This window comes from Triticum urartu, chromosome 2A (assembly GCF_056163025.1).
Source record: "Triticum urartu cultivar PI428250 chromosome 2A, HENAU_Tu73, whole genome shotgun sequence".
Classification (NCBI taxonomy): Eukaryota; Viridiplantae; Streptophyta; class Magnoliopsida; order Poales; family Poaceae; genus Triticum; species Triticum urartu.
The window spans coordinates 46,773,314-46,792,025 of NC_141874.1; the positions used below are offsets into that span (position 1 = coordinate 46,773,314).

The following is an 18,712-nucleotide window of genomic DNA, read 5'->3' on the forward strand; positions in this document are numbered from 1 at the left end:
TCATCTCTGCCGACTTGTTCACCTTCATCACCCATTCTCCGATTTCATTCTTCAGTCTAATCTGCAACTCTCGCGCCCCCCTCGGAAAGACAACACACACTCGTTCAAGAACCCACGCATTGCAGAGCAGCAGCTTGGCCATACACCTCTGTGCCTTGTGGCCCTGGTAGTGGACCAGGTTGATCTCCCTCACCCGCTTCTCCAAGCACGGAGTCGAAACATCCCGAACCGCGAGTTCATCACTAAGCTCGTGAGGGTGCACCCAGACGTCCTTACTTGGTTTCTGGAACAGCGTCAAAATTTCAATGCGTGGAGCCTGCTCGAGTATCCTAGTCACCGCCTTGATGCTGCCTTGATGAAGGTATCCTGTTAGTTCAAGCTTCCGTAGGCTCAGATACGAGGGGAACCCCGTGAAGGGTTCACTCTCAATGTCTGAACCGAGATGAGTAGACACTAGATGTAAATGCCTTGTGGCGGTGAACTGCTCGAGAAACATTCTAAACCGGGGGATAGGGTAGAGTGCAACTTACACTCTCCCCTCCCCTGCGTCCGCGCCGCTGGCCACTCCGGCCGCGGCGGCCACCGCACGCGCTTTTGCCCGCCGGGCTCTAGCGCTCGCCTTTATGGATCCTCCCCCAGCCCTCGGTTCCCCGGCGCCGACCGAGCTCCTTGACTGAGACGCCTCCTCCGTGGAGGGCGACTGGGGCGGATCTGGATCTGGCTCCGCGCGCTCGCCAGATTCCCCGGCGCGACTTCAAGGTGAGGCCTGTCTCCTCGCAGATCCTCCCGCTCCTGTGTCCGACGATCCGCCCGCTGCGTCCCTAGCTGCTCGCCTCAAATCTATTGTGGTTGCGGCGTCTGATGAAGCTATGTATCTAGGGTAGGGTCATGGATCTGTCCAGCATACCCTCCCCAAAGACATATCTACAAAGAATCAGAAGCAGTCGAAGAGAAAATATCATCCACTCGACCACAGTGGCGGTGCCAGGATCAAAACCTTGTGATGTCAGGTTTTGTACTAGCGAATTTTTGTAGACAAATTAAATAGGAACACAAAGGATTGTAATTCCTTTTTAAAGATAGTTAGTATTTCAAATTTATTATCAGTGTTTCTTTCAATGCATTATTTTTGAGCTGTTTTAATATTTTAATTATAAATGTATTTTTGAAAAAAGTATACATTTGCAAGTACTATCGTCATAGCTTATTATCTTTGACCATGTTCATGTTTTTTTGCTGATACATAGATTTGAGATATATGAAATGGCGTTTGAATTAAAAAAAGACACAATAAAACTGAATGTGAAAAAATGTTCGAACAAGACAACTAGAGTAGATGGGCAAGCGTAGAACATCTGACCTTCGGAGACAATGCTCATGGAATAGATTAAACGAATACAGATGTAACTAGAGGCTCAACATCTTGAGAAAGAAAATACATGATTTATATAAGAGCTGATGATTTTTAGATTTAACTCTTGGCGATTGCGGAGTCGAAAAGAAGCAAGAGACTGGTACAAATGGAGAATAGACTTCGGTACTATTGCATGTCCTCAAGTATCCCACATAAGTGTGTATTTCCTCAAAATTTCATATATTTAGACCAATATCTAATGCTATTTCTATAGTTATTAGGACTTCCATTGCAAATTTGCTTTTTTTTCCAGCCAAAAGTTACCCAACACAGATGACGAGTTGGCCTGTTTAGGCATTTTTAGAAATTGTTTATTCAGCAGCTCGGCTTCGCCACTGCTCGACCATGAAGATGTGCCTACTCGACTGCCTTGAAGACACTCGACCACCTTGAAGACACTCGACCACCTTGAAGATGAGAAGCCCTCCACTCTGTAACGGTCGTGACTTAAACCATAGCTTTATGAACATTTATAACACTTTATTGTAGGCGTTACCAGTAACGCCCCACCTTTACAAACATTGAACCCTATGTAACGGAGGGGAGCTCGGGTCCTGGCGCACTCTATATAAGCCACCCCCTCCTCTGGAACAAGGGTTCGCACTTTTGTAAACTCACACACATATATAATCCAGTCGACCGCCTCAGGACACCGAGACGTAGAGCTGTTACTTCCTCCGAGAAGGGCCTGAACTCGTAAAACTCGTGTGTACAACTACTTCATAGCTAGGATCTTGCCTCCTCATACCTACCCTCCATTCTACTGTCAGTCTTAGATCCACGACAGTTGGCGCCCACCTTGGAGCAGGTGTCTTAGCGACTTGTTGGAGAAGTTGCAATTTTTCCGATCCCCTTCATCATGGTTCCAGGCGGAGGTTTGGTTGAGGGCCGCGAGATCCGTCTCGGCGCGCTCGTGTTTGTCGCCGACGACTCCGCTTGGCTTCAGGAGGCTCCACTCGACGCCGACGCGCTCCCCGCCCGTGGGGCGACGCACTTTCGCGCGTGCGTCTGCGGCGTCCTCCTGCGGCAACCATCGACCCAGTACCAGTCGACTCCATCAGCTTTCCCCCTCCCTGCGGCTCGCCGGAGCAAACGCTCCGGTCGGTCGAGGCTTCAGCGGTGGGTGAGGCATGCAGTGGCCCGCCAGTCGGCCACCCCTCAAGTCGCGGCGATCGAGCCCGACGAAACTCTCTACGGCCTGTTCGATCTGTCGACTGGTTCCGTAGAGACCGCATCCGAGTGCGACAGCAGCAACCCAGCGGCTGAAGTTCTGATGGTCAATGGCCCACGCAACCCTCCTGGCTTCAACCGTAAAGACGGAGGTGACGGGGACGGCGATCCATAGCGCGTTCACGAGGAGTACCGCCCCAAACCCCTCTCCTCGCAGCAGAGGGAGGAACTTCGTCACCGGAACATGGATGCATTGCATACTCCTATAGTTGGAGAAACCCCTGAGGCCCAGGCCTTGGAGCAGGCACGCTTGGCCAACCTGGCTGAGCGCACTCGACTGGAGAACCTCCAGCGTGCACTCGACGATCGCGCTCGACGGCGCGCTCCCGAATCCAGTCGACGCTAGCTTTTTCCTCCTCTGACTCAGGTATACCGAACCCCGATCCAGAATCTAGCTGCTGCTGCCCGGATAGCGGACTCGATCCAACCCTCCCAGTCAGAAGCTGGTCGAGGTTTGGTGCAGATCCGAGCCTTGCTCCGGGCGGCGAGAGAGCAGAATACAGTTGTATCTCAGTCGCGGGATAGGATCCACAGCAGATCCGTGATGGCAGACACAGTTCAGTCGGCCCATAGCCCAAGATCGCCTCCGAGGCGTGAGGGACATGGGGATCGACGATATCAGTACAGAAACCGAGAGCAGTATGATCGCCGAGTCGATCGTGATGATCGCCGTCGAGTGCCCACGCCTCCCCCGAGGAGCGGGTCGTACGTGCCTCGGCGGCATGAAGACAGACGCCCTCATAGTGTTGGGCGAGGTATTCCAATTGACCCCAGGCAGCCAGGCTTTGCTGCGAGATCTATTCTCGTGCCGGGCTTGGTCGACAGAAACAGAGCTCACCGAGAGGGCCATGATGGAGGTCCACAAACCAGCAACAGGGTGCATGTCTCTAGTCTAGAGTGCTTCAGCAGAGCTATCAGAGCTGCGGTGATTCCCTCCAACTTCAGGTTGGCGTCTGGAGTTAGTAAGTTCATCGGAGAGTCCAAGCCTGATACTTGGCTTGAAGACTACCGAGTGGCTGTCCAGATCAGTGGCGGCAATGATGAAGTAGCCATGAAACACCTTCCTCTGATGTTGGAGGGCTCAGCTAGAGCATGGCTGAATCAGTTAGCGCATGGCAGCATCTATACTTGGGAAGATCTCGCCCGAGTGTTTGTCAGAACATTCGAGGGCACTTGCAAATGATCGGCATGTTTGACAGAGTTACAGTGTTGCGTTCAGAAGCCGAATGAAACTTTGAGGGATTATATCCAGAGATGGATCACCTTACACCACACGGTAGAAGATGTGTCATATCATCAAGCAATATGTGCCTTTAAGGAAGGCGTCAGGTATAGGGAGTTGAATATGAAATTCGGCCGGACGGGAAATATGACTCTGACTCGGATGATGGAAATTGCCACCAAGTATGCCAATGGTGAAGAAGAAGAGCGACTCCGGAGCGGCAAGCACAAAGCAGTCGCCCACGAAGTCGGAGGAGGAAACTCTAGTCGAAAACAGAAGCGCAAGGCCGAGCCAGCTGCTCCGGGTGAAGCCTTGGTTGTGGTTCAAGGAAAGTTCAAGGGGAAGCCCAAAGAGCCATGGAACCCCAAGAAAGTAAAAGATCAAGATGGGAATGACATGTTGGATTTGCCGTGCCATATCCACACCAAAAAAGATGAAGAAGGCAACTTCATTTACCCGAAGCACACCACTCGGCAGTGTCGTCTCCTAATCCAGCAGTTCCGAGAGAAACAGCCCAAGGAGAAGGAGAAAGAAACAAACAAGGCCAAGGATGAGGGTGAGGATGATGATGGTTATCCCCACATGAATTCCACTCTGATGATTTTTGCTGATGTTGAGAGCAAAAGTCCATTGAAAGTTATCAACAGGGAAGTGAACATGGTCGCTCCGGCGACACCCAGTCACTTGAAGTGGTCATAGACTGCCATTACATTCGACCAGTCTGATCATCCATCACACATCGCCACCCCTGGGAGGCAAGCACTGGTGGTCGACCCGGTGGTCGAAGGCACTCGACTGACAAAGGTCCTGATGGACGGTGGTAGTGGTCTGAACATTCTGTACGCAGAAACGTTGAAAGGAATGGGCATTCCGATGTCCAGACTCAGTGAAAGCCATATGAGTTTCCATGGGGTCATTCCAGGCAAGAAGGCTGCATCCCTCGGTCAGATTGCACTCGACATGGTTTTCGGTGATTCCAAAAATTACCGCAAAGAAAAGTTGACATTTGAAGTTGTGGATTTCCAGAGTGCTTATCATGCAATTCTGGGCAGGCCAGCTTATGCACGATTTATGGCTCAACCATGTTACGTGTACCTCAAACTGAAGATGCCTGGTCCCAGAGGAGTGATCACTATCTCTGGTAATCGGAAGAAGGCAGAAGAATGCTTTTAGAAGGGCTCAAAGATCGTCGATGCCCAGATGGCAGTGGTAGATATTGCAAGAATACCAGAAAAATGCAGATCCGAGTGACTTGTTGCGAGCCAAGAAGCCAGCCACCGATTCAGCATTCCAGTCGTCTGGTGAAACGAAGTCGATTCACATTCACGCGATAGACCCCAATGCTGCTCCGACTCACATTTCAACCTCACTCGACTCCAAATAGGAAGAAGCGCTCATCCAGTTCCTCCGTGAGAACTGGGACATCTTTGCATGGAAGCATTCTGACATGCCGGGTGTTCCCAGGGCACTGGCTGAGCATCGTTTGAGAGTCGACCCGAAGGTGAAACCAGTTAAAGAGCATCTTCGACGGTCTGCCGTCTAGAAAAGAAAGGCAATCGGTGAAGAGGTGGCTCGGCTTTTGGCAGCTGAGTTTATCCGAGAGATTTATCACTCCGAGTGGTTAGCCAATGTTGTCATGGTCCCAAAGAAAGACGACCCACTTCGTATGTGTATTGATTTCAAGCATATGAATTGGGCCTGCCCGAAAGATCACTTCCCTCTCCCTCGCATCGATCAGATAGTCGATTCAACTGCAGGGTGTGAGCGTTTGTCCTTTTTGGACGCCTATTCTGGGTACCACCAGATCCGTCTGTACGGACCCGACGAAATAAAGACAGCTTTTATCACCCCGTTTGGGTGCTTCTGTTATGTCACAATGCCATTCGGTTTGAAGAACGCCGGAGCCACATTCATGAGGATGATTCATAAGTGCCTGCTCACTCAGATCAATCGGAATGTGGAAGCATACATGGATGACATTGTAGTCAAGTCACGTAAAGGTTCCGACCTACTGACTGACCTTGCTGAAACCTTTGCCAACCTCAGAAGGTATGATATCAAGCTCAATCCATCAAAGTGCACGTTTGGAGTTCCAGGCGGAAAGTTACTCGGTTTTCTTGTTTCCGAACGAGGAATCGATACTAACCCAGAGAAAGTAGGCGCTATACTCTGAATGAAGCGCCCTGTGCGTGTGCATGATGTTCAGAAGCTTACTGGTTGCTTGGCCGCCCGAAGTCGATTCATTTCTCGCCTCGGTGAAAAGGTGCTGCCTCTTTACCGACTGATGAAGAAATCAGACAAGTTCAAATGGACCCCAGAAGCTGATGCAGCGTTTGCAGAGCTAAAAACCCTCCTTTCCACCCAGCCGGTGCTTGCTGCTCCAATCAGCAGAGAGCCTCTACTGCTTTATATAGCAGCCACTGGACAAGTCGTCGGTACAGTACTTACGGTCGAGCGGGAAAAAGAAGGAAAAGCTTATAAGGTTCAACGCCCAGTTTATTATATTTCTGAAGTCCTGACCCCGTCAAAGCAGAGATATCCTCATCATCAAAAGCTCATCTATGGGATTTACATGACCACAAAGAAGGTTGCACACTATTTCTCGGACCACTCTGTTATAGTCGTCAGCGACGCTCCATTGTCAGAGATTCTGCACAACAGAGATGCAACTGGTCGAGTGGCCAAATGGGGGATTGAACTCCTTCCCTTGGATATCAAGTTTGAGGCAAAGAAAGCCATCAAGTCCCAAGCAATAGCAGATTTCCTCGCCGAGTGGATCGAACAGCAACTGCCGACTCAAGTTCACTCTGAGCACTGGACCATGTTCTTTGACGGATCCAAGATGCTGAACGGTTCTGGTGCTGGAGTAGTTCTGGTATCCCCCGAGGAGACAAGCTCAGATATGTCCTCCGGATTCACTTTAATTCCTCCAACAATGAAGCAGAATATGAAGCACTCTTGTATGGGTTGCGCATGGCCATTTCACTCGGCGTCCGTCGCCTCATGGTCTATGGCGACTCAGATTTGGTAGTTAATCAAGTGATGAAGGAGTGGGACGTCAGAAGCCCAGCCATGACTGGTTACTGCAACGCGGTGAGAAAGCTTGAGAAGAAGTTTGAGGGGTTAGAACTCCACCACATACCCCGACTGAAAAATCAAGCAGCCGACGATTTGGCAAAGATAGGTTCCAAGAGAGAAGCCATTCCCAGCAATGTATTTTTGAAGCATATCCACTCGCCGATAGTTCAGGAAGATCCTTTTACTGAAGAGCCCCCGCAACCTAAGAGCGCCATAGATCCGACTGAAGTCGAGGTCCCAGCCGTGGTCGACCTGATCATGGAGGTTCTGGCCATTACTCCCGACTGGACGGTGCCCTACATTGCGTACATCCTCAGGAAAGAACTCCCGGATGATGAAGAAGAGGCTCGACAGATCGTCCGTCGATCCAAGGCTTTTACTGTGATAAGAGGGCAGTTGTTCAGGGAAAGTGTGACTGGAGTCGGTCAGAAATGCATAACACCAGAAGAAGGTCGAATGATCCTCAATGACATCCACTCGGGGACCTGTGGTTAGCATGCGTCCTCTCGGGCCATCGTGGCTAAAGCATACCGAGCTGGATTCTATTGGCCACGAACAAATGAAATGGCGAAAGATATAGTCGACAGATGTGAAGGCTGCCAGTTTTACTCCGACATGTCTCACAAGCCGGCGTCAGCCCTGAAGACCATCCCCCTTATCTGGCCCTTTGCTGTTTGGGGTCTAGATATGGTTGGACCACTGAGAACTGGCAGGAGCGGCTTCACTCATGTGCTCGTTGCAGTCGACAAGTTTACCAAATGGATCGAAGCTAAACCTATCAAGAACCTTGATGCAAGCACCGCTATCAGTTTTGTCAGAGAATATAATTGACATTCAGATATGGAGTCCCACACAGCATCATCACGGACAACGGGTCGAACTTCGATTCTGATGAGTTCAGAGCTTTCTGCGCCTCTCAGGGCACTCGAGTCGACTATGCTTCGGTCGCTCACCCGTAGTCGAACGGACAAGCAGAAAGATCCAATGTCCTAATTCTCAAAGGACTGAAACCCCGACTGATGCGTGATCTCAAACACGCAGCAGGCGCTTGGGTTGATGAACTTCTGTCAGTTTTGTGGGGCTTGAGGACAACCCCTAATCAGTCGACCGGACGAACCCCTTTTTTCTTGGTTTACGGGGCCGAAGTTGTTCTGCCAAGTGACCTGCTCCACAACGCACCCCGAGTCGAGCTCTTCTCTGAAGAGGAAGCAGAACAGGCCCGACAAGATTCAGTCGATCTCTTGGAAGAGGAAAGAGAGATGGCCTTGATCCGGTCGACCATCTATCAGCAAGACTTGCGTTGATTCCACGCCAGAAATGTGAGGGGTCGAGCCTTTCAAGAAGGAGACCTAGTTCTTCGAGTGGATCAACAGAAACCATACAAGCTTGCCCCGACTTGGGAGGGCCCCTTCATCATCACCAAAGTTCTCCACAACGGAGCATACCATCTTTACAGTATTGAGCATCAGAAAGACGAGCCACGGGCTTGGAACGCGGAGCTGCTCCGCCCCTTTTATACTTAAGCACTCGTTCGAATAAAATGTAATAAGAAACACCTTTGTAAAAATTTTATTAAAGATAAGAGCTTATGGTCCTATCATTCGATTGTTGTGTTCTTATTTACTTCTGAAATCCCCCAGTGGGTGGCTTAGTCGCGAATCCGTTTCGCCTAAGTTTGAAAGAAAATCCTACCGAGTGGAGAGCAACCCTCCCACTCGGGGGCTTAGATGCAGTCCAACACTCGCCTAAGTTCTCCCACTAGGAGACTTAGCTGCAGTCCAGTACTCGCCTAAGTTTGAAAAAATCCTACCGAGTGGAGAGCAACCCTCCCACTCGGGGGCTTAGCTGCAGTCCAGCACTCGCCTAAGTTCTCCCACTAGGAGACTTAGCTGCAGTCCAGTACTCGCCTAAGTTTGAAAAACTCCTACCGAGTGGAGAGCAACCCTCCCACTCGGGGGCTTAGCTGCAGTCCAGCACTCGCCTAAGTTCTCCCACTAGGAGACTTAGCTGCAGTCCAGTACTCGCCTAAGTTTGAAGAAATCCTACCGAGTGGAGAGCAACCCTCCCACTCGGGGGCTTAGCTGCAGTCCAGCACTCGCCTAGGTTCTCCCACTAGGAGACTTAGCTGCAGTCCAGTACTCGCCTAAGTTTGAAAAAATCCTACCGAGTGGAGAGTAACCCTCCCACTCGGGGGCTTAGCTGCAGTCCAGCACTCGCCTAAGTTCTCCCACTAGGAGACTTAGCTGCAGGCCAGTACTCGCCTAAGCTTGAAAAAATCCTACCGAGTGGAGAGCAACCCTCCCACTCGGGGGCTTAGCTGTAGTCGAGCACTCGCCTAGGTTCTCCCACTAGGATTGCCTAAGTTTGAAACATATCCCTATCCGCAAGGATGACGAGGTGCATGTCGACTGCAACCTTCTCCTTCGGAGTTGTGGCACAAATACAATATCCACTCCATCCCCATCCGCAAGGATGGCGAGGTGCAGGTCGACTGCAACCTTCTCCTTCGAAGCTGCGGCACAAGTACAACGTCCGCTCCATCCCTATCCGCAAGGACGACGAGGTGCAGGTCGACTGCAACCTTCTCCTTCGGAGCTGCGGCACAAGCACAACGTCCGCTCCATCCCTATCCGCAAGGACGACGAGGTGCAGGTCGACTGCAACCTTCTCCTTCGGAGCTACGGCACAAATACAATGTCCGCTCCGTCCCCATCCGCAAGGATGATGAGGTGCAGGTCGACTGCAACCTTCTCCTTCGGAGCTACGACGCAAATACAACGTCTGCTCCATCCCTATCCGCAAGGATGACGAGGTGCAGGTCGACTGCAACCTTCTCTCAATGTCCGGTCCATCCCTATCCGCAAGGACGACGAGGTGCATGTCGACTGCAACCTTCTCCTTCGGAGCTACGGCACAAATACATCGTTCGCTCCATCCCCATCCGCAAGGATGACGAGGTGCAGGTCGACTGCAACCTTCTCCTTCGGAGCTACGACACAAATACAACGTCCGCTCCATCCCCATCCGCAAGGATGATGAGGTACAGGTCAACTGCAACCTTCTCCTTTGGAGCTACGACGCGAATACAACGTCCTCTCCATCCCTATCCACGAGGACGACGAAGCGCGGGTTGACTGGAGCTGCCCCCTCAGAGCTGCGTCTCCAGCACAAAGACTATTCCAAGCAGTGAGCAAAGTCCATTCGAAGACAAACATCCTCTACATCATCATTCGGAATCCTACCGTGAAAATTCACTCGACAAAAACCAAGAATGGACCAAGGCGACTGAGAAAGGAGTCGATGTCCTCACCTCAACTCATTGTTCCGGAATGAGATATACTCGTAGCACAAAGAATGGGTCGGAAGTGTTCCCAACTCTTTCCCCACTCAAACCCTGATCCATTCGGGGGCTAATGATGAAGCTATGTACCTAGGGTAGGGTCATGGATCTGTCCAGCATACCCGCCCCAAAGACATCTCTACAAAGAATCAGAATCAGTCGAAGAGAAAACATCATCCACTCGACCATGAAGATGTGCCTACTCGACTGCCTTGAAGACACTCGACCACCTTGAAGATGAGAAGCCCTCCACTCTGTAACGGTCGTGAATTAAACCATAGCTTTATGGGCATTTATAACACTTTATTGTAGGCGTTACCAGTAACGCCCCACCTTTACGAACATTGAACCCTATGTAACGGAGGGGAGCTGGGGTCCTGGCGCACTCTATATAATCCACCCCCCCTCCTCTGGGACAAGGGTTCGCACTTTTGTAAACTCACACACACATATAATCCAGTCGACCACCTCAGGGCACCGAGACGTAGGGCTGTTACTTCCTCCGAGAAGGGCCTGAACTCGTAAAACTCGTGTGTACAACTACTCCATAGCTAGGATCTTGCCTCCTCAACCTACCCTCCATTCTACTATCAGTCTTAGATCCACGTCAGCGTCCCCCCTCCCCGGGGCTGTCATTGATGGCGGGCTACCCCACGTTCCCTCCCCTCCCCCGTCGGTCACTGGGCTGCGCTCCATCATCGTCGCCCCAACCGCAGCCCAGCCGGATATCCCACCCGTCATGAATGAGGGATGGATGGTGGCGAGATCCTGGAAGCAAAAGCAGCGACTGCGGAAAGCCGCCCTCGATCCGGCGGGCAATAGTGATGTCCGTCGCCGCTCCATTATTCAAGCTGCCGCCCGGCAGGCCTTCTTAAGGTGCTTCAAGGGCCTGTGTCTTCGTTGCCTCAGCCCTTTACACCGCCGCAAAGATTGCCATGGGACAACACATTGCCTCACCTGCAGACTCCCCGACCACCAATCCCGTCAGTGCCCCCAAAACAATCTGAAGCCGGTGATGCCTAGCGCGGCTGCTCACTCCGGCCCGGCCCCGCCGCCAGGCAGGGCGCCCGTCCATGACCGGCTCGTCTTCCCCCCGTCGACCGAGGCCCCAGTGCTACCTCCCCCTCCACTGTTGTCCCTGCCACAACAGCTCATGGCGGCCACTTTCGTCCCTGCTTCCCCGCCGCGCCATTAGCGCCACAGTCACCGTGTGGTCGTCCGCACGCGGGCCATGGAGCACCAGCGCTTCATTCTCAAGAACCACGCTGTGCTGCTCACGGCCACAGACAACTTCCACGCCATCAACCCGATGATGGTGGGTTGCACCCTCGAAGCGCAGCTGCGCATCAGTCCGCATCTGCTGCGGATCACGCGCCACCACCCAGAAGATTTCCTCATCCACTTCGAGGACCCGGCCCACCGCGATGCCGCGCTGTGCTACAACAACATCAATGTCGAGGGCGTCTCCTTCCTTGCCAAGCTTGGATGCTGCATGCCCGTGTCGTCATCGAGCACCTCCCCCTCGACATGTGGACCCTGGAGGGGGCCAAAGAGGTTCTAGGCAAGTTCTGCATCATCGACCGGCTCGACAGCCACACCTTCGAGCGCCGGGACACGTGCACGTTCGCCTGCTGGGTGTGGGTGCGGAACCTCATGGACATCCCCACCCGCCACTGCATGTCAAGCTTCGAGGAGGGGGCTGGCCGCATGATGGAGATGCTGGGCTACTCGCCGCCGCTCAGGGCCAACCGCGCCGTCCCGCCGCCTCCTGAGGGGGAGCGCAGTTCCCTGCTCTTCCACATCGACCGCGTCGAGGATTGGACACCTCACGAGCCGCGGTCTCCTGAGTCGTACCAGAGCGGCCTGCCATCCTCAGGTTCCGATGACGACGATCGCCGCCCCATGCCGGAGATCGCCACGCTCGACTGGAAGTTCAACGTCGTGGACAACCGCGAGCACCACCCGTCGCCTGCGCCGGCACCAGACCCTGCCTCGGCTCCGCGTCACCAGCAATGGGGTAGGTTGGAGCCACGTGTGGCCTCCACAGGCTGCCGTGGCATGCCGACTCCAACCCGCCATGGTGACCACGACGGGGAGGGTGGCTCGGGCCGTTGCTCTTGGAAGGATGCCTTGCTGGGTTTCGGGTGCTCCAGCAGGGATGCCCCGACTGCCCGCTCGCCCAGCGCCGAATGTCACCGCAGCCGCACACCGGGGCCGCGTCACAGGCGGCGCCACGTCGATGCTCAAGCCAAGATGCCGGAGCCGCTCCTCGCCCCGCCGCGCCCCCTGCTGCCCCCGGCGCCTGCACCAGTTGCGGTGCCCCCCCAGCCAGCTCCTCCAGTGCCGATTCCTTCCCCCCCCCCCCCGCCAGCCCCTCCAGCGCCGTTTGCCACACCGCCTGCACCCGTCGATGAGCCTGAAGACCCGGTGGCCCGCTTCTTTTCCAACAGGCGCGACGCCATCACCCCTCCCCGCTGGACTGACAGTATGGTTTTCGAGGTGAACGCCACAATTGAAGCCGCTCTGGCATAGCCGCTGTCCTTCTCCCCCAAGCCTACGGTAAAGCTCGCAAAGCAGATGATAGATGATCAGCGGTTTCCTTCCATCCTCAGCCGCACTCGCACCCCTCTGCGCAGCCGTCCAAGCCCCACCCCGAAGACGACCAAGATCGCCACTCCGATGATAGTCGAGCCAGTGAACCTTCCCCTGGTCACTGCTCAAATGGATGGCCTCGAGATTGGGCAATGCAGCACCCAGGAAGATCAAGCTAAGCAGGCGGTCGCCCGTGCCCTCTTCTCCAACGTCCCACAACCCATCATAGCCCCTCCAGCTGTGCCACCACTGGATGCAGGGAAGCCAAAGAAGCAGATGCTCCCCTCCAGAAGAAGTGCTCGCCAGGCAGGAGCAAAGAATGACGTCCCGGTGGCAAACCGCGCTTCCCTGAGGATCGTCCAAGGCCTTGGCATCTTTGCACCGGGCGACAAGATGACGGCATCCGCGGCGAAGAAGCTCGTGCAGCGTTTCAAGGAGCCACTCTCCCAGGAGGACATCCGTGGCCTCGAGCTCCTCACCCGCCTCGACGATGCAGCTCTATGTGTAGCAGCAGGACTTGGTGGCCCGGCCACAGTCGCCGAATGAGTGCTCCATGTTAGCAAAACCTCATGTAAACCAGCAGAGGCCGGTGATGCGCCGGTTAGAGTTAGGACTGTTTTTCTTTTTCCACTCGGCAGGGTTAGTGGTAGTCGCAGCAATCTGGCAACGCGGAGCAAGGGCTATTGGTGGCGCTCGCGTTCGCCGCTGCCTGCTAGTTGAGCTGGTGTGTCTGTCCCTTCAGCGACAGGATGGTGGTACGAGCTGTAGATCGACGACGGCAGTAGAGCGCTACTGGTGGTGGCCGCCGTTGATGTTGCTTGCTAGTTTGGCATGTGTACCCTGTTGTTTTACTTCTCTAGTGATGTTTCTCTGCTGGCAATCTAGTATCCCCCATGAGTAGCACAACCTGCACTATCATATCCTGGAACGTTAGAGGTCTGAATTTTCCTGCTAAACGTCACGCTATCCATGAAAGCTTAGCTGCTTGGAAACCATCCATTGTCTGTCTCCAAGAGACGAAAATTAGTAACTGGACTGATACCCTATCTAAGGAAATTGGAGGTGTGACTCTAGACCAAGTATGTCACCTGCCGGCCAACGGTTCTAGAGGAGGCATCAGCATTTTCTGGAATAGCACTTTGGTGCATCTTAGCAACTGCATCGCCTCCCAGTTCTCCCTGACGGCTACTTTCAATTCCCTGACGGAGGATAAGGAATTCTGCCTCACGTCTGTCTACGGCCCAACCGATGACAACCTCAAAGAGGCCTTCCTTGATGAGCTATGCTCTGCTGCGCCTGTCTTCAGCCGCCCCTGGCTCGCCATTGGAGACTTTAACCTCATCTATGAAGCTAGGGATAAAAACAACCTAAATCTAAACCGACGTCTCATGGGAAAGTTCAGAGCTGCGCTCAACAGAGCTGAGTTGTTTGAGATTAGAAGGAAGAACAGAAGTTATACCTGGAGTAATGACCAGCAGACTCCCACCCTTGTTGCCCTTGATCGTGTGTTCTGCAACACGGCGTGGGATGCCCTTTTCCCTCAACACCTGCTGCACGCTGCCTCTACATCTGTTTCTGACCATTGTCCCCTGGTCCTGGCAAATGCATGCGCCCCTCCTGACAGAGCGAGGTTTCGCTTCGAGAATTTTTGGTCAAAATTTCCGGGGTTCCATGAGGCTGTCTCTGATGCTTGGACGAGGCCCGTGCTGGCAAGTTGCAAGATCCGCTCCCTGCACGTCAAGCTGAAGCGCACGGCCAGCGCCTTGAGGACGTGGAGCAAAGGGCTGTTTAGCGATGCAAAACTCCAATTTCACATGGCACAAGAGATTATCCTGCACCTTGACACCGCTCAGGAAAACAGGACCCTATCTGATGCAAAATGGGAGCTGCGTAAGAAGCTGAAGCTGCGTTTGTTGGGCTTAGCTGCAATAGAATGGGCGAGAAAGAAACAGAGCTCCCGCATCAATTGGCTTAGGGCGAGGGACGCCAGCACTGCTTTCTTCCACGCCAAGATCAACGCAAGATGGAGAAAAACTTCATCCTATCTCTTAAGAAAGGGAACTGCAGAGTAACGGACCATAAGGAAAAGGAGAAGGTGATCAACGATCGCTTCTAGGGCATCATGGGTCAGAAGCTCGCACGCGCCTGTACAATCAACTGGGACGCGATAAATTTGCCGCAGATTGACAATGAGGGAATGGATCTCCCTTTCTCCAAGGAGGAGGTCTGGGAAGCAATCAAGCAAACACCGACGGATCGCGCCCCGGGTCCGGATGGGTTCTCGGGGATGTTCTACCAAAGCTGCTGGGCTACTATCAAGCAGGACCTCCTTGATGCTCTAAATCAGTTCTACCATATGAACTATTCAAACTTAGGAACCCTGAACTCTGCAAACGTAGTGCTCCTGGCCAAGCTTGCCGAGGCCGCCGAAATTGGGCAGTTCAGACCAATCAATTTGGTGCACTCTTTTGCAAAGCTCATTGCAAAGATCATGTCCATTAGACTTGCACCTAGAATAGCAAACATCACATCTCCTGCACAAAGTGCCTTCTTAAAGAGTAGGTGTATCCATGACAGCTACCTCTTTGTTAGAAACGCCGCCCGCAGTTTCCATAGAAAAAAGAAGCAGATGCTGCTGTTTAAACTGGACATAGCCAAGGCGTTTGACTCGATCTCGTGGGAATACCTACTGGAGCTGCTGCAAAATCTAGGTTTCCCGCTCAAGTGGTGCAACTGGATCTCCGCTCTATTAGCCTCGTCGACCTCTGTCGTCCTCCTCAATGGATCCCCATGCCCAATAATTCAACACTTTCGGGGCCTGCGGCAGGGGGACCCCATGTCCCCGTTTTTGTTCATCTTGGCGATCGACACACTCCACCGTGTTCTCGAGGCTGCGCAAACCTCTGGTTTTCTTACACGCCTTCCTGGTAGATGTGCTAAATTGAGACTAAGCCTGTATGCTGACGATGCCATTCTCTTCTCCAACCCCACACGCGAGGATGTTGCCTGCCTTCTGGAGATCATGCACCTTTCTGGACAGGCCACCCGGACTGCAGATGAACCCTGAGAAGTCAACTGTTGCCCCCATCCAATGCCAAGAAATCGACCTCGACCATGTCCTGGAGGCCTTCGCTGGAGCAAGAGTTGCCTTCCCGATCACATACCTTGGTCTTCCAATCACCTTAGGTAGGCTCAAAAAGGTGCAACTGCAATTTTTCTACGACAGAATTAGGGCAAAGTTGGCTAGCTGGAAGGGCAGACTGATGAACGTAGCCGGCAGGCGCGCGCTCGTGCGCTCGGTGCTCACAGCTATGCCTATCTTTGTGCTCACCGCAATCCAGGTAAACGCAAGCTTCCTCAAGGACATAGATAAAATTTGCAGAAAGTTCCTATGGGCACAAGAAGAAAACCTTACGGGTGGCAAGAGCAAGGTCAGTTGGCGCCAAGTCTGCTCTCCAGTGGAGCTGGGCGGTCTTGGGATCCATGACCTCCAGAAATTTGCTAGAGCGCTTCGTCTTCGTTGGCTTTGGTTGTCCTGGGCCGAACCTTGGGTTGGCTCGGTCATACCATGAGATGAGCGGGACCGAGCCCTTTTTGCTGCTGCCACAAATGTCAGGATCGGCGACGGCAAAACTGCTCTGTTCTGGGACTCAACATGGATAGGGCCACTCCCTCTGCGAGAAATTGCCCCAGCGTTGTACAAGCGATCTAGAGCAAAGGACCGATCCGTTAGGGAGGCGCTGCACGGACACAGATGGATCCAAGACATAAGAAAACCACCGTTCACCGACGTTTTCCTTCAGCAATTCCGCTGCCTCTGGCGATTAGTCCGACATGCAGAGGCAAGCCTCATCACCGGCGCTGTGGACTCGCTCACCTGGAAAACAACTACATCTGGAATCTACTCCGCTACGGCTGCTTACAAGCTGCAATTTGCTGGCAGGGTGGCCTCTCCTTTCAAAGACATGTTCTGGCGGGCATGGGCTCCCCCCCCCCCCCCCCCGCTGCAACTTTTTCATTTGGTTGCTCATGTTAGATAGGCTATGGTGTGCTGATCGTCTACAGCGTCGAGGCTGGCCAAACAACTATTTTTTCCTCTGTGTCTGCGGAACTTGGAGACCTCGCTGCACATCCTCTGGGAATGCCCACATGCCAAGATGATCTGGCAAAAGGCTGCGGACTAGTCTGGATGCAGATCACTCGACCCTACTGGATTGCAAAACCCTGAAAGCTCAAAGGAGATGTGGATTTCTATCATCAACAAGACGACGACTGCACAAAAGAAAGGCATCAAATCAATGATGATCCTGGTGTCATGGAGGATATGGCTGGAGCGAAACAACAGAATCTTCAACAACAAAATCTCAATGGTGGAAACCACAATGAGGGAGATTCGAGGAGATTTGGAATTGTGGAGACTGGGGGTGCATCCTGCCTGCTGTCGCCCTTCGGGGACCCAGGCTGAGAGATTTTCGCCTGTGCTGTCCTCTTTTCTTCTCCTTTTAATTTTCTCTTCCTTTTCATCCTTATGACCGTCTTGGTCTATGTACATATTGCTCCCTACCTATCATAATGAAAAAGCCCAGCATTGCTGGTCTCCCTTCAAAAAACATTCTGAACCGGGAAAAATCTCCATTGCGAACCTTCTTGCCGCAGAAGCCGATGTGGCACGAAGAGATCTTGTGCGCACCGTGGAGGGTCACGAGCGACTCCGCGGGCACGACACCCCTGTACTCGAACTCCCTCAGCTCCGAAGCGTCGACGATCACACTGACCAAGGTGTGGCAGCACCGTATAGCGAGCCTACGGAGGTCTCTGCCGCGCTCCGGGACGATCTAGTCTGGTTTTTTTTGTGAGGGCTCCACAAATGTTTTTTGATGCTAAAACTTTGCATGAACGTTAAATGTCTGATCAGACTTCATCCCTCAAAGTTTCAGATTTTTTTGACTTTTTTTTCATATCGTTTTGAATTTACTGTTCATGAGGGTGCCCCTGCACCCGGGAGCTGAAAGTCTGGTCTCTTCGCTAAGGGAAAGGTGTGACAGCTCCCGGGTGCAGGGACACCCTCATGAACAGTAACTTCAAAACAATATGAAAAAAATCGAAAAAATCTGAAATTTTGGGGGATCAAATATGATCAAACATTTGATGTTCTTGCAAATTTTCAGCCAGAAATAACACTCGAGGAGCCCTCATCGAAAAAAACAAAATTACTGCTCAAAAGTACACATAACTTTGAACACTGATTTTGTTTTTTTTTGTGAGGGCTCCACAAATGTTTTTTGATGCTAAAACTTTGCATGAACGTTAAATGTCTGATCAGACTTCATCCCTCAAAGTTTCAGATTTTTTTGACTTTTTTTATATTGTTTTGAATTTACTGTTCATGAGGGTGCCCCTACACCTGGGAGCTGAAAGTCCAGTCTCGCTAAGCTAAACCATCAGCCACCGAATTTGCTTGCGAGAAACAATGTGTATAGATAAATTTGATGGGAAACGCTAGCCCTCACCTGGCTTATAACTCTCCTAAAACGATACTACCTACCTGAAATTTCCTCAGCCCTTTTCTTTTTTGGGCGACGCCACAGGAGTAGATGCGCCACACGAATCGTGACTTTGCGACGCGTGACAATCCGTGGGGCAAGTCTCCAACAGTTCTTACTTTGTGTTTTCTACACGGCACATCCTTGAAGGCCCCGCTTTGGGGCATATATCGTGAGAGATCGATCAGTGGGTCTTCGTCTGGCTTCTGCTCTAGGGCCATTTGTTTTCGAAAAAAAAACTAAAATAAACCTTGAATTTGTAATAAGAGTCTAAATTAAACCTTGACCTTCAA

At 52.4% G+C, this 18,712-nt stretch overlaps 1 protein-coding gene across 1 annotated transcript; it reads left to right on the top strand.

Annotated features, from left to right (window-relative positions):
- Nucleotides 1–13,769: 13,769 nt before the first annotated feature.
- On the top strand, nt 13,770–18,122 carry LOC147983545 (uncharacterized). The gene is made up of 6 exons (XM_087540764.1): nt 13,770–14,894; nt 15,059–15,831; nt 15,917–16,217; nt 16,913–16,977; nt 17,072–17,246; nt 18,045–18,122. Exons 1-6 carry the CDS (start codon nt 13,770–13,772, stop codon nt 18,120–18,122), a joined length of 2,517 nt encoding a protein of 838 aa, XP_087396890.1.
- The last annotated feature ends 590 nt before the right edge of the window (nt 18,123–18,712 follow it).

Excerpts from the sequence above, each read along its gene's own strand:
- LOC147983545 (XM_087540764.1), top strand. The coding sequence starts at position 13,770 with ATGAGTAGCACAACCTGCACTATCATATCCTGGAACGTTAGAGGTCTG. Across the intron at positions 14,895-15,058 it reads TCTTCCACGCCAAGATCAAC|ATTGACAATGAGGGAATGGA; the intron begins GCAAGATGGAGA and ends AATTTGCCGCAG. Across the intron at positions 15,832-15,916 it reads GCTAAATTGAGACTAAGCCT|GCCACCCGGACTGCAGATGA; the intron begins GTATGCTGACGA and ends CTTTCTGGACAG.